Source organism: Nannobrachium achirus (genome assembly GCF_963921795.1).
Source record: "Nannobrachium achirus genome assembly, chromosome: 11".
Taxonomy (NCBI): domain Eukaryota; kingdom Metazoa; phylum Chordata; class Actinopteri; order Myctophiformes; family Myctophidae; genus Nannobrachium; species Nannobrachium achirus.
Window position 1 is genome coordinate 1,394,684 of NC_137820.1, and position 15,317 is coordinate 1,410,000.

At 41.9% G+C, this 15,317-nt stretch overlaps 1 protein-coding gene across 1 annotated transcript in view; it reads right to left on the bottom strand.

Annotated features, from left to right (window-relative positions):
• Nucleotides 1–7,657: 7,657 nt before the first annotated feature.
• The window catches only part of rab3il1 (RAB3A interacting protein (rabin3)-like 1), a gene marked incomplete at its 5' end in the record, with an annotated part of 34,223 nt that continues 26,563 nt past the window's right edge, over nt 7,658–15,317 (bottom strand). Inside the window, 4 exons of the mRNA XM_080736225.1 lie at nt 7,658–7,945; nt 11,956–12,022; nt 13,039–13,138; nt 15,132–15,259. Coding sequence (XP_080592351.1) covers nt 7,857–7,945; nt 11,956–12,022; nt 13,039–13,138; nt 15,132–15,259 — 384 coding nt within the window. The 3' untranslated portion in view covers nt 7,658–7,856. The remainder of the gene's footprint in view (nt 7,946–11,955; nt 12,023–13,038; nt 13,139–15,131; nt 15,260–15,317) is intronic.

Genomic DNA, 15,317 nt, shown 5'->3' on the forward strand with positions numbered 1-15,317 from the left:
ACTGCTTTTGCAAATACAAGCAATATGAATCCATTTTCTAAGATTTATGGCACAGAAGGGACTTATACCTGTATTATTCTTGAGTTTGCATGTTGTCAAAATGGCTGTAAACGAGATATTATATTTCCTGTCCGATTCTACTGTATGTAGTTGTAGCAATGACTTCAGATAAAATCAGAGACCAAAACAATGTATCTTAGAAATTATTTTTTTATTTAAAAAAAAAAAGAAAAACAGAGAGAGATTATCTCAATGAAATGAATGCAACTGCCTTTTTGGGTCTTTCACACATAGACATGCACATGCTTTCCAACAACTTCAGCTTCAGGGAAATTATAATGAACACATGATTAAAACAGGCTGCATTATAATGCAAATAATTGCTAGTCACTATCACTGTCATGTGTACCTATCCTGCTGCATCTTGTCTCCAGTCCTTGGCAACGACACCCCAAGTAGCATGCAATTCCCTTCTTCGCACATGAAGTTCAATCACCCGAGAGAGACTTGGAGTAGAACCGCTGCTCCTTCACTTGGAAAGGAGTCAGCTTAGGTGGTTCGGGCATCTAGTACGGATGCCCCCCGAGCGCCTTCCTAGGAAGGTCCTCGATGCACGTCCCACTGGGAGGAGACCCCGTGGCAGACCTAAGACCAGATGGAAGGATTATATCTCCAGACTGGCCTGGGAACGCCTCGGTATACTCCCAGAGGGAGTGGAGGAAGTTGCGCAGGATAAGGAAATCTGGAAGTCTCAGTTGGAACTGTTACTCCCGCGACCCGATTCCAGATAAGCGGTTGAAGATGGATGGATGGATGGCACATGAACAGTTTTTCTGGCAGCCTTTGATACAGCTACATGATATTGCCTTGTCCATTGATATAGGCCAGGCTGGCTCTGTAGATGTACAGGGGACTGCCTTCCCATCACTGAGAGACCATCCATATTCAGTGAAGCAAGGGATGTCTGGCTTCGCGATGTGTGCAGTTTTATCTATTATGGCTGCAAGAGCAGCTCTTTTCAGGTGCAGGCCAAAGGCATTTTCTGTAGGTGGCAGCAGCTTCAACAGGGTTGATCGGTTATTTAGGAACTTGTACACTCTCAGCTTTGCCAGTTCAAAGTCCTCCGAATGGTCAGCTTTTGATGCATATACAGCTATTGTGAGGTCTCTAGCCTGATTCTTGACATCCTCTGAGAGGGAATAAGAGGAATTTTCACCAAACTCCTGAAGTGCAGGGAGATCTAGACCCATGCTGGTCTTGAACCATGCCTTCTTTCCAGTGAAAAAGGGATAACTGGTGGTATCTTTGCCACTCAGGCTGTGAATAAAGGGCAGGGCATGACACTGTGCGAGTCCAAGGGCTGAGACCATGTGATGGATAGGAAGATATGCATCCTGCTCTGTTCTCACCCACAGCTCTGGAAGGTCTAGGAGGTGGGTGGCAGCATGATATAGATGCCTATATCATGCTGCCGCCATGGGAAGGCAGTCCCCTGTCCATCTACAGAGCCAGCCTGGCCTATATCAATGGACAAGGCAATATCATGTAGCTGTATCAAAGGCTGCCAGAAAAACTGTTCATATGCGAAGAAGGGAATTGCATGCTACTTGGGGTGTCGTTGCCAAGGACTGGAGACAAGATGCAGCAGGATAGGTACACATGACAGTGATAGTGACTAGCAATTATTTGCATTATAATGCAGCCTGTTTTAATCATGTGTTCATTATAATTTCCCTGAAGCTGAAGTTGTTGGAAAGCATGTGCATGTCTATGTGTGAAAGACCCAAAAAGGCAGTTGCATTCATTTAATTGAGATAATCTCTCTCTTTTTTTTTTTCTTTTTTTTTTATAAAAAAATAATTTCTAAGATACATTGTTTTGGTCTCTGATTTTATCTGAAGTCATTGCTACAACTACATACAGTAGAATCGGACAGGAAATATAATATCTTTTTTACAGCCATTTTGACAACATGCAAACTCAAGAATAGTCCCTTCTGTGCCATAAATCTTAGCAAATGGATTCATATTGCTTGTATTTGCAAAAGTCATGGTAGAAATTATGTTAAAGCTCTATTTTGGGAATCCACCATCTTGCAAATATGCACAATAAAGGTCCAGACACACCCAATAATAAAATTAGCTATTCCATTGAGTCTCCCATGGTCAGACACCATGAAATAGACACCAAGTTTGCGTTTCTAGCTCATCTGGTTCAGAAGTTAGAGGCAAAACCTATTTTCTGGGTCCTTACATTATGGCGGCCATATTGTGGCGGCCATATTGGATTTCATGGAAACTTGCAATACAAAAAATGTTCATATGTATACCATTGATCAACCTGTGAAGTTTCGTGGAAATATCCCTCAGTTTAAAATGTTGCCCTATTCACCCCCCATTAAAACTAATAGGGGCTAATATTGAGGCGGCCATATTGGACTTTGTTGTACAAATTGACCGGGTTGTCCATATAGGTTGTGATCCTACTGGGTCATAGATAATATTTCTGGTGGACAACTTTTTATGTCGGGGCAAATGCAGGTTTCCTAAAAAAAGGCTGGTTTGCCCCCTGGGTATTGAGGCCTTGAGGAATGAGGAGGGCCAGTCAGGAACTCAACGCTTCTGAACTGCATCCATTTCAACATGTGTTTTCATTCCTTGAAAACCATAAATGTTGGGAGGTTGTAGAAAAAAAGAACTTCATTCTCCTCTAATCATGTGAAGAGACCATAAAATAGATTCCCAAACCAGTGAAAATAGCAGATCTACAAGCTCACAACGTCACAACATCTGACACTTTGTGAGCTTTGTATACAATCTCAGAGTTACAGAGCTGTAAGGGTCCATTTGGTTCCATTTGTACACTCTCAGAGTTAAATTAACATTGATTTTACCATATAAATTGGGTGTCAGAGATAGAAAAGCCATTAAAGGGGGGTCCGTAGCCTGATGCATGTAAAAACTGGGGGTCCTTGAAATTAAAGTGGTTGAGAATTACTGAGCCGAGCTGTAAAAAGAAAATCTTCTCTTCTGGGGTCCCATATCTTCTTCTGGGGTCCCATATCTTCTAGGGGTCCCATATCTTCTGGGGGTCCCACATCTTCTGGGGGTCCCATATCTTCTGGGGTCCCATATCTTCTAGGGGTCCCATATCTTCTAGGGGTCCCATATCTTCTGGGGGTCCCATATCTTCTGGGGGTCCCACATCTTCTGGGGTCCCATATCTTCTAGGGGTCCCATATCTTCTAGGGGTCCCATATCTTCTGGGGGTCCCATATCTTCTTCTGGGGGTCCCACATCTTCTGGGGGTCCCATATCTTCTGGGGTCCCATATCTTTTCAAATATCAATTTGCGGGTCCTTAATATGAAAAAGTTTGAGAACCACGGATTCAAAGTAGCCTCAAAGTAGCAAAAGACTATGACTAAAACAAGATGTTCCCGCTGTGGCATAATCCTGTATGTACACAAGCATTGATTGATTGATTGAATGATTGAAGACTTTATTGTCAGTTTGCATAGGAAAAGGTACAGTTTCATGACGGTACAGTTCACCGGTACAAGGTCTACTAAAAGGAGATCCATGAAAAGACTAAGCTTATTTCCACAGGAAACCATTTAAGTATCTCATAGGCCTATAACATTGAATGACAGACGAATAGAACACAGTACTATGCAGTAGATATGTAAATAAAATAAAATGAGAGAACAAAAAAAAAGAAAAAAAAGAAAAGAAAACAGGGGAGGGGAGGGTAGGGCTGGGCTGGGCTAGGTTAGTTTTTTTTAGTAGTTGCGAACAGCTGCTGCCTATAAAGGGGGGTCCGTAGATGTAAAAACTGGGGGTCCTTGAAATTAAAGTGGTTGAGAATTACTGAGCCGAGCTGTAAAAAGAAAATCTTCTCTTCTGAATCCGTGGTCTTCTGAGAACCACGGATTCAAAGTAGCCTCAAAACAAGATGTTCTATCAAAACTAACACATTAAACACATTAAACACACAGTAGTTTGGTCAGCCTTTAATGGAGTGTATTTTCTGTATAATAATTATATATGGAATACAATTCATTTATGTAAATATATATTTACACGTCCATACATGGACATCAGACTTTATTGCACTTTGTGAGACAGTAATCATTTTCTTCATTTTTACACCTTCATAAAGTCTGTCATGTGACCAAAGGTCAAACAACCTATATGAGGGGTCCTCAATGCTTTTACCAGGCCAAGGACCCCTTATAGCTGAGAGAGATGAAGCAGGGACCCCTTAGTTGAGAGAGATATGAAGCAGGGACCCCTTAGTTGAGAGAGAGATGAATCAGGGACCCCCACAACCTGTTCATAGATTCCATATGGTTTCATTGTTTGACAGCACAATCATCAGTGTATTTTGGATTCATGTCAATTTGTGTTTTCAGATATTTAACCACTTGAACCGTCAATAACGCTTGTAGATCTGCTATTCTTGGCTACAGTTCTCAGAATATGGACGCTAGGGTTCAAGTGGTTAATATAGAAAGGATTGGAAGATTTGGAGGATCCCCTGTAGTAACTCTGAGGACCACCTAGGGGTCCCGGACCCCCGGTTGAAGACCTCTGCCTCAAAGTGTAAGCACCAAGCCTCCACCTTGTCACAATTTCATTTCCTTAATAGTTGTGAACATAATTCTGTGCCAATGCAACCATAGTGACTGTGCCTCTGTTCAGTGCTTTGTCGCCACCTTGTGGCAACATTGCATCACTCCAGAGAAAAGTGCAGTGTAGTTTCTATGCCACAGATAGAAGTCGCTTGTGTAATTCCGTTCAATTTTTCGGGGGATTCTGAAAACTATATATTTTTGGAAACTTCAGAGTATAACAAATCAGAAAATCCATGATTCCATTTGCAAAGTCCGTAGGGGAATTTTTGACAGCTGCTGAAAGTGTGTCTCATACACTTACTATACACTATACTATAAAGGAAAAAAACACCCACCCAAAAATCTGCTTTAAGTAGCATGTGAGGGGTGAAACTAGGGGTTTTTAATGAATATGAATCCATTGCAAGCATTTGTTTTGCATGAAAAACATTCCTTGGGCTAAAAAAAACTGTGATGACTCATAATCCGTTTTTAGCCCAAGGAATGTTTTTCATGCAAAACAAATGCTTGCAATGGATTCAGAATCATAAAAAAAAAAAAACTAGTTTCACCCCTCACATGCTACTTAAAACAGATTTTTGGGGGGGATTTATTTTTTCTTTCCTTTATAGTAAGTGAATCAGACAAACTTAGTATAGTCTATAGTAATGAGAAAAACCTTCAGCAGCTGCCAAAAATTCCCCTACGGACATTTCAAATGGAATCATGGATTTTCTGATTTGTTATACTCTGAAGTTTACAAAAATATATAGTTTTCAAAATCCCCCGAAAATGTTAACGAACTTTTCATGTTTGGATTATTAAACTGGACTAAGATATAAAGAGCTAGAAGGGCCTCCTCCGCCGCTGCAGTTCATCGGCTCTACTTAAGTTGTACAAAAGTTTTGGCGGAAGTGCCGAAGGCACAAAGTAGGGGTAGGCGATATGGAAAAACACAATATCACATTATTTTCCCAAGCTGTATCACGATACACAATTTTATCACAATTCTTTTTCACGTTGGTTTTCAAGGTTGTTTTTCAAGTTACTTGACAAAAACTAGACTCTCTGGGTTCCTTTTGGGAGGTCTAAATTGAACTTTACAAGTATGTAACTCTGACAGTATACAAATGGAACCAAATGGACCCGTAAGGGTCCATTTGGTTCCATTTGTATACTGTCAGAGTTAAAGTTGTACCATGTAACTTTTTTTATAAAACAAATCTTAAAATTGTCCTAACTGTTAAATCGCTAAAGTTTTAGAACACCCACTCCGTGAATTTCAGCCTGTAAAGCCTTCTCTATATATGTAAACTGCGATCCTTGCCGGGGACCGGATCTCGCGCCAAAATTGCGTCATCACACTACCGGCCAATCACAGCGAGGGTTATACAACTGCCGGCCAATCACAGCGCATCTTGAAGTGGGGTCGCTATGGCAGCCATATTTGTTGTCGCCCGTTTGTACCATCCCTTCTCTAGGTAATTTCGCCTACCAGGCAGGGTGAAGGAGTCCGTATCTCTGGAATTACTGAACGCACAGGAACAAGGGACCCCTCAAAAGATAGATCTCAGCGAGGTGGAGGCAGACGCGGGGGTCTGAAGGTACGAAAAACGGCCGAAAGACGCGGACGCGACCGCGGTTTGCTATAGGGCTAATGACCACTAGTTGGGCATCTTACACAGTATAGCTTTAAGTGGAGACTGGAGACCTTGATATTTTAAAGTTTGAGAACTACTGATTTCAACCAAAATTCTGCAATAAATCTCTGTATTAACAATTCAACAGGATTTTTTACAAGGCTCCCTCAATTGTATCACGATATATACGATACCTCTGAAAAGGCATATCGTGGAGACATTGTATCGTCTCAATGATATTTATCACCATATCGCCCACCGCTAACTCAAAGTGACTACTGACCAATCACAGCATGTCTTTTCCGGGACTTCAATTAAAAGCTAGCTTTATTAGCATGAGGAGACAAACGTTTACGTTGCCACAGCAAGTGCCTCTGGGAAAGAGGGAGTCTCGCTTCTGATTGGCCTACCAAACATCCCCTTCTGTGATGCAGAAGGAAGCGTCCTTCAGAATTCTGGAAAGAAAGAATAACAATACTTCTTTTACAGACGCCCAGAGCCGGAGTGCCTCGGAAAAGGAAAGTAAAAAAATAAAAATAAATCTAGGCCTAATTTAATAAAGGATTTCTGAAAAGGAAATTTCCCTTGCCTTTAAGCCCTAGTGTACTTCGTTGTCCCACAAATAGCAAAAAAAAAAAAAGAAAAACGCAGCTCTACAAGCTCACAACGTGTCACCATGCAGCGCGGTCGTGAGCTTGGGAATCGGTTAATCATTTAGCTAATTTGGAAAGATTCAAATGTTTTGCAAAATTCTAAGTTGTGGTAAAGTTACTAATCAAGTATGGCATGGCATACAGTATGGCCATTTGGTTATTATTACATACAGTCAGGACCTGGACCAATCAGTGACGTCTCCATTGGGTCCAGATCAAGTCAAACCATGACTAGTCAGATCTGGTCTAGAATATCACCTGATTTCAACCAACATAAATCCTGCCCACAAAACGTCCTGGATTAATCAGAGAGGGTCCGATCGAGGCCAGATAAATATCATAACTAGTCAGATATGTCCCAGAATATAACCTTATATGCTCATATTTCAACTAACATTACAAACAATAACAATAATCCTATAGTCCATGTGACGTCCTGGTAATGACGTCAAGATCATCCCCATATGGGCTGTGATCTGGCCCCCATATGGTCCCCATCTGGTCCCCATATGGGCTGTGATCTGGCCCAGTTCTGAACGTCACCGGAGGACGTTATCATGACGTCATCATAACGTCATCAGAGAGGGGCTTGGCAGAACGGTGACCAGCAGTGACAGAACAACAACAAGGCTCTGACCTCAGAACTAAAAGCTGTCCAATGAACAGATCAGCAAAAAGAAAAAAAAAAAACATAATCCTCCCTCCACTTTTCCTGCACAAGGAATGTGTGGTGTTTGGAGACTGCGATGCCGATGAAGTCTGAGCTCCGCCTCGGTCAGAGCCAGAGGGTGTGGTCAGGGGGCGGAGCCAGAGGGTGTAGTCGGGGGCGGAGCTAGCTGTGGTCAGTGGTGAAGAAGCCCAGCTTAGCGACGGTCATCTCCCTGCTGGGGGGCGGGGCCAGGGGGGCGGGGCTAGGGTCAGGGGGCGGGGCTAGGGTCAGGGGGTGTGGTCAGTGGGTGTGGTCAGTGGTGAAGAAGCCCAGCTTAGCGACGGTCATCTCCCTACGGAGACGCATCACCTCCCAGAACATCTGCTCTGCTGAGGAGACAAGGACACAGGAGACAAGGACATAGGACACAAGGACACAGGAGGCAAGGACATAGGAGACAAGGACACAGGAGGAAAGGACACAGGAGACAAGGACATAGGAGACAAGGACATAGGACACAAGGACACAGGAGGCAAGGACACAGGAGACAAGGACATAGGAGACAAGGACATAGGACACAAGGACACAGGAGACAAGGACACAGGAGACAAGGACATAGGAGACAAGGACACAGGAGACAAGGACACAGGAGGCAAGGACACAGGAGACAAGGACACAGGAGACAAGGACACAGGAGGCAAGGACACAGGAGACAAGGACACAGGAGACAAGGACACAGGAGACAAGGACACAGGAGACAAGGACACAGGAGACAAGGACATAGGAGACAAGGACACAGGAGACAAGGACACAGGAGACAAGGACACAGGAGACAAGGACATAGGATACAAGGACATAGGAGACAAGGACACAGGAGACAAGGACATAGGACGCAAGGACATAGGACGCAAGGACACAGGAGGCAAGGACACAGGAGACAAGGACACAGGAGACAAGGACACAGGAGACAAGGAGACAAAATACAGATGTTCAACTAGAGTCTAGTTGAATGAAAACCAAGTGGACCTGTAATCTGACAAGTCTAGTTACTAGAGCCAAAAATTACATTTGAATATTCCCTTTAAAAAACCCAGTGGATTCGGAACATTCGATGCATGGAATCCATTAATATCTATAAAATATTGTATGCAGCAAGTCAAGTCTGTTTATTCCTCTATAGCCTGCCCTATATAGACCTGTGCAGGTGCTGAGAGATGCAATGTGATGGAAGTTGGAACAACCACAACATGAAACGGGCAATTATTTATAATCAAACCAATGGATTATGTTTTGGTTTGAATCAAATTAGGTAGAAATTAGGTCTACAACAGTAGTGTGACGGAGGGAGTTTTACCGTGACCGTGGCTGCGTGCGGGGAAACCGTGAGACTCGGTGAGAGAAAAAATCCATGCTTTTTACATTGTGTTTTCGGTGGAGAAGTCTCGCTGTAAACAGTCTGCCTTCCCTTCACTACCAAAAGAATCGCCTGTTTCAGCTTGACTCGTTATCATTCTGAATCAATTAAAGTTACATTGTGTGATTAAAGTTAAACGTGAGCAAGTCTAACTCCGAGGCAAAGCACTGTGTGTGCGAGACGGACGGACGGTCAGTGTGTGAAGCCAAAGTTAATCAGCAGCTGGAGGTTTATTCTTGGCTGTATGACGGTGTCGCTAAACATGCACCCTTAATCTACAAGCCCACAACGTATTGGATCAGCGACGCATTGTGGACTTGTAGATCAGCTCACTTTTTGCAGCGGCGAGTGGAGACTTCTGCCTCGCGAGACCAGCCGCCTTTTAACGTTACATGCGCCCAGAATCTCGCGAGAAGTGCGTCAGATTTTTTTTTATTAATATATTTTTAATCGAAGCTTAATCTTTTACAGTCGAATGTTCTTTTGTTGTTAACATACAATACAATATTTGATAATAGAATATTCTTCGACGGTCCTACTAGACTGTCAGATTACAGGTCCATTTGGTTTCATTTTACGCTCTGAAGAGTTAAAGTATTGTTACTGTAAACACCTGCATTAGTTAAAGGGATATTTCACTTTCAAAAAAACTTTTGGTAATTTTATCGTCTAATCAGGCTTTTATGAACACCCTGAACAGTTTTTAATTTGCTTGATTCAATATTTAGATATTTGATGTAAGTTTTACTAGGCCCTCCAGGCACAGGGCCTCTCCCCACACACATCCATTGTAACTTCAAACTCCATTTTAACCATGATAGATTCATTAAAAACACCCATTATTTTTTCTGGTGACTCATATTACCCTCCTAATATGTGAGCAGGCCGTGTTTTTTCGATAACTTTTTTCATTTATTTTTAATAATTTTTTTGTATTTCATTTTTTCCATTTTCCCAAATAATTATTAAAAATAAATGAAAAAAGTTATCGAAAAAAACACGGCCTGCTCACGTATTAGGAGGGTAGTATGAGTCACCAGAAAAAAATAATGGGTGTTTTTAATGAATCTATCATGGTTAAAATGGAGTTTGAAGTAGGGCTGCACGATTTTGGGAAAAAACCTAATTGCGATTTTTCTGACTAATATTGCGATTGCGATTTTATTCGCGATATTTACAGGGGCTAAAGCAAAAAAAAAATCCTAAGACGGAAATTTATTTTGACTTGACTAGCAAGTATTATGCTGCATTTTGACGATTTCGGTCATGTTATTAACATCACGGCCATGGCTACAACCCCCCACCCCCATTTTTTGTTTTCTCTTTTTTGGCAAATCTGCCTCGATCTCATAAATGGCCCCTAGAGACTCCTCAGGACGGAAATCCATCCCCAGGACGGAGAACCTTAACCCCTGTATTTATATATGTATTTCACGGTAGGATAAGTGATAGTTTTTTTTTTTTGTTAAAAGGATATAATAAATTATTTTAACCATAGGAAAATCATTTCACTACCTTAGGCCAAGCTTCCGTTGAATATTTATTGTGTAATACATTTAAAAATAAATTGATTATTATAGGCTAATTGGCAATCATGTAAATGGTTTGATTCAGTTCAGTTATATTTCCAAAAGATTACCTTTTATTTTGCTTTAGCAATATAAAACGTTTTTATATTCAGCAAAATGTCAGTAATGGTTTTGTCTGCCTCTCATTATTGTCAAGGAAGAAAGTACTGTATGTCGCTGCCTTGCTTAAGTTTTATCAAGGCAAAAAAATGCACCCTAAGACACGCCATACGTTTCATGTGTGGAGGAGGAGCAGCAGCCACCGTTGCACTGAAATCACTTTCACTTTCAGCCAGGGACGGACTGGGACTAAAATTCAGCCCTGGCATCTTGGCCAGACCAGCCCCCACAACCAACGCGCGCGAAGATACTCTACCGGTCGAGGGCGGCACATATAAATACACAAGTGTTTAATACCACAACTTTTACAGAAAACAAATGATAACTACACAACTACACAATCCATAAATTGTATAACATACAGTTCTCACCACCAAACAGCAGAGTATGAACATGATTAGTGTCAGAATGTGTCAGAACTTTGGCTATTTTCTTTCTTTTTTTTGGCTATTTTCTTTCTTTTTTTTTTTTTACACCAGCCCCCCCAGCCCCCTAGCCTACCAGCCCACAAATGCCCTGTATGCCAGATGGCCAGCCCGCCCCTGCTTTCAGTTTACGACAAACGGGAGCATTTAATCTATGCACAAGGATTTAAGGATGTTATATTTATAATGATTACCAGAACATTCACTACCTGTAGCCATGGAGTACTCCGTTGGAAGGGATCATATACGTTTACGTGCTGTTAGACAGACAGTGTCATGCCTTGGCTTGGCTCCTCTCCTCTGAGGAGATTGGAGCAACCTGTAATGCTAATCCTCGGTGCGGCCGGCGATGCGCAAAGAAAGACACCACAGTTTGATTTGATCATTCCTTAGTCAATTATGAACGGATTTCTAAAATTAAAACGTCTGCATAATGCTTGGGAAGTCAACTTCGCAGAAAATCGCCAAAACCGCGGCCTTTGCGATTCGCTAATCGCGACATTTCACATCGCGATTTCGGTTTGAAAACGATTAACCGTGCAGCCCTAGTTTGAAGTTGCAATGGGTGTGTGTGGGGAGAGGCCCTTCCACTGCTCCCTGTTGAAAGTGGAATATCCCTTTGATTTACAAGAAGTCTAGACAATCAGAGAATGTAGAAGAATTGTTATTTTGATCAATGTCGATAATCGATAACAAAATAGTTTTGGCTCTGAGAGGTTAAATGGGTTAAATGGGTTAAATTAAAAAAAAGGATCAAATGCTGAATAAATAATAGACCTTGATGTGAAAACGGTTGCATTAGGATATATTTATATACAGTATACGTTAACGTTGTTTTACTGTAAAAAAAAAACAACAGATCTTTAACTTACCATCATGTCTGACCAGGCCTTGTTGGATGTAACGGATATATGTGAAGAAATTACACACCGCCGTGATCTGAAATGAGAACATAATTAATAAATATATTTAATAACAATATGTGAAGAAATTACACACCGCTGTGATCTGGAATCACAACATTAACTCTTTTACTGCTTTGGACGTTCCCGTTCGCCCCAATTTTGACGGCGGCGCGTTGCCAATACGGCTCGTTCTTTTTACCTCTTCTGATGACTGTAAGCTGATGAGGGGTAGCGTGTAACGCTGCTCTCAAAAGTCCACCGCACGTTAGCAATAATGGAGTCCCAAATCACTTCCTGGCTGTTTTCTGTGGATCTGATCTAGAAAATGCATTTCTGTGCTCTGAACGGATGGAAAGCGAAGCGGCCCAATTCACAGTCATTCTTTGCATAAGGCTGCCCTCTGCCGCCAGCTTGGCCAAAGTACACAAACTACACATATGAGTTGTATTGTAAAAAGAATTACTTTGAGAATATCAATAGATAATTTTCTATAACATCGTAAAGGTAAGCTGCTTTTTGCTTGCACCAGCCCCAATAAATACATAATAACATTTGTCAGTAGAACTGTTTATAATAAATATATTTAATAACAATATGTGAAGAAATTACACACCGCCGTGATCTGGTGGAGAAACATGACACCAGATCATCATATAAGAGACCTTTAAATAAAAATAACAATAAACAGATATCAACCCAGCAGAGATGTTGTAATGTATAAAATAGATACAGTTATCTGTGCTCTGCTGGAAGTACATACCGTAATTGCCGGACTATAAGCCGCAGCTTTTTTCCCATGTTTTGAACCCTGCGGCTTATACAACGCTTCGGCTTATATAGAGATGTTTACAGCTAACGGATACCAGGGGGCGCTCTAGCGGCAGCAATTACGGTAATAGTAACAGATTACATACACATGTAATAGATTACATACCCGTGCTCTGCTAGAAGGACAAATATAATAGTAATAGATTACATGTAATAGATTACATACCCGTGCTCTGCTAGAAAGACAGATATAATAGTAATAGATTACATGTAATAGATTACCCGTGCTCTGATAGAAGGACAGATATAATAGTAGTTTCCGTCGTCTCCCAGTTTGATGCGATGACGACACGGACGTGACAGACCGCTGAGCGCACACTTCCTGTAACACACACACACACACACACACACACACACACACACACACGCACACACACACACACACACACACACACACACAAACACACACACACACACATCCTTCCTGTTAGGCGACATTCACACAGGCACGTTTTATGACGATTAAAACGAATCCTATAACGTATTGTTGGAAAATACACAACGGTTGGGCATGTGTGAAGACGCATCCGTATTCTTTTTCGAATAAAAGAAACGAATGCAAATCCACAAAAAAACGGTGGTTTCGATGCGCTACCGCAAACGCTTCCCTGTTGGTGTGAATCCATCCGTCTCAAATACAGGCAATGAAACATTGTGGTAGGCTATATAGAGCCATGTGCGGGTTAAATCCATAGTTATTTATAAAAGGTTAAATCCCCCGTCTGTTCTCATTAGATTTCTGACGATTCTGGCCGCCTCCTCCCCTCATTGATTTCTGATCACCGCTCCCTCGATCGCACATGGTGTATTATTTGTGAGGAGTTGTTGCTCACAGTTAAATAAAAGGAAAGTGCCACAGGAGTCACTTGTATAGCTGTATATCATATAATATAGGCCGATGTTTGGGTCTTGCTCGCGCGCGCGGCTCTCTGTGCCAAATCGTGTCCAGATGGAGGCGCTTCATGCGCGGAGCGCAAAGAGGGAGCAAGCGGAGGGCAAGACGAGGGTGAGAGAGAGAGAGAGAGAGAGAGAGAGAGAGAGAGAGAGAGAGAGAGAGAGAGAGAGAGAGACGTTGACGCTCTACTCTTCGTAGATATTCATATCTTGCTAATGTATTTGCTGTCTGGTTTATTGCTGGTAGATTTTGCGAGTCCCTCCGGCCGCCGCTGGTTTTATTTTTTGATCGCCCGTTTACGATTACGACCGACGACCGCAGATAATAGGCTAACGCCTGCGCCTCAATTTTGCGGCGGTCCTGCGGGTACATTGTGAGTTGAACTTGAAGAATTAATAAACACAGGGAGATGGAGGAGGCATTATTATGCAGCTTGGATATATACATGTCCCATGGACAGACGTGGACGATTCCTTGTTTGTTTCGGATGACAAAGTGCAGTGCGAGCGCAAACGTATCAATTAAATATGCAAGAATGTAGCAACTTCACCCCTCCCATTCGCAAGACTAAACCGAATTATATTATGAGAATGTGGCCTTAGACACACAAACACATTTCCTGACACAGGTGGATTTTCAATACACGGACATGGATGCAGTAACAGAAAATGGATTCTATTTGATCAACACTTCCTTGTTTTCCAAGGTGACCGTGTTGCGCTGGGGGGGGGGGGGTCTTTTGTTTTGAGTCAATCATTAATTTATCTATTAAGCAGCCGTGTAATAAGAGGCATAACGTCTGCCTCAGCGGTCATTGTGGATAAAATCCCTTATGGCTGATATGGAGCCCACACAACCCATTTACACCCATTTAGGCCTAAAATTATTGGATGCTTTAACCAGTGAAAAATAGCAGATATACAAGCTTGCAAGCTTGTATATCTGCTATTTTTGAAAAAGTCGTGAAAATGTGTGCAAATCTTTGAATATATGTATTTTTAAAGCGAACGTTTTTAACCCAAATTTTGCTTCTGGGGGGGTCCCTAGAACTAAATATTTTGAGATGGGGGGTCCGTGGCCAAATACATATAATTTTGGGGGTCCTTCACATGAAAAGGTTTGAGCACCACTGACATAGTAGTCTCTCAAGAACAGACTAACTGAGCTCCAGTTGAGTGAAAAGGACCTTTTCTTTGACGATGGCTGGCCAGATTGCTGACACAGAAACATAGAGTTTTTCAAAAAGTCTTAGAAGGATTCAAAAGACACTTATAGAATTGGGTCAGAATTCTAATTTTCACGATTTTTCAAAAATAGCAGATCTACAAGCTCGTGAGCTTGTAGATCTGCTATTTTTCAATAGTTAAAGCATAAAATAATGATACACAATAATGTGTACCCGTTCTATAATTCTACATACTTGGGTCCTCCACACTCCACTGCGCTGGCTTTGACCACGCCCACAGAGGCTCCGCCCACTGAGGCCCCGCCCACTGGCTCTATGGTCAGAGAGTTGTTCTCCACCGCACTCTGAACCAACATGGATAACTGTAACACACACCAATACAACAATATACACAACTATTAACACACACTCTGAACCAAC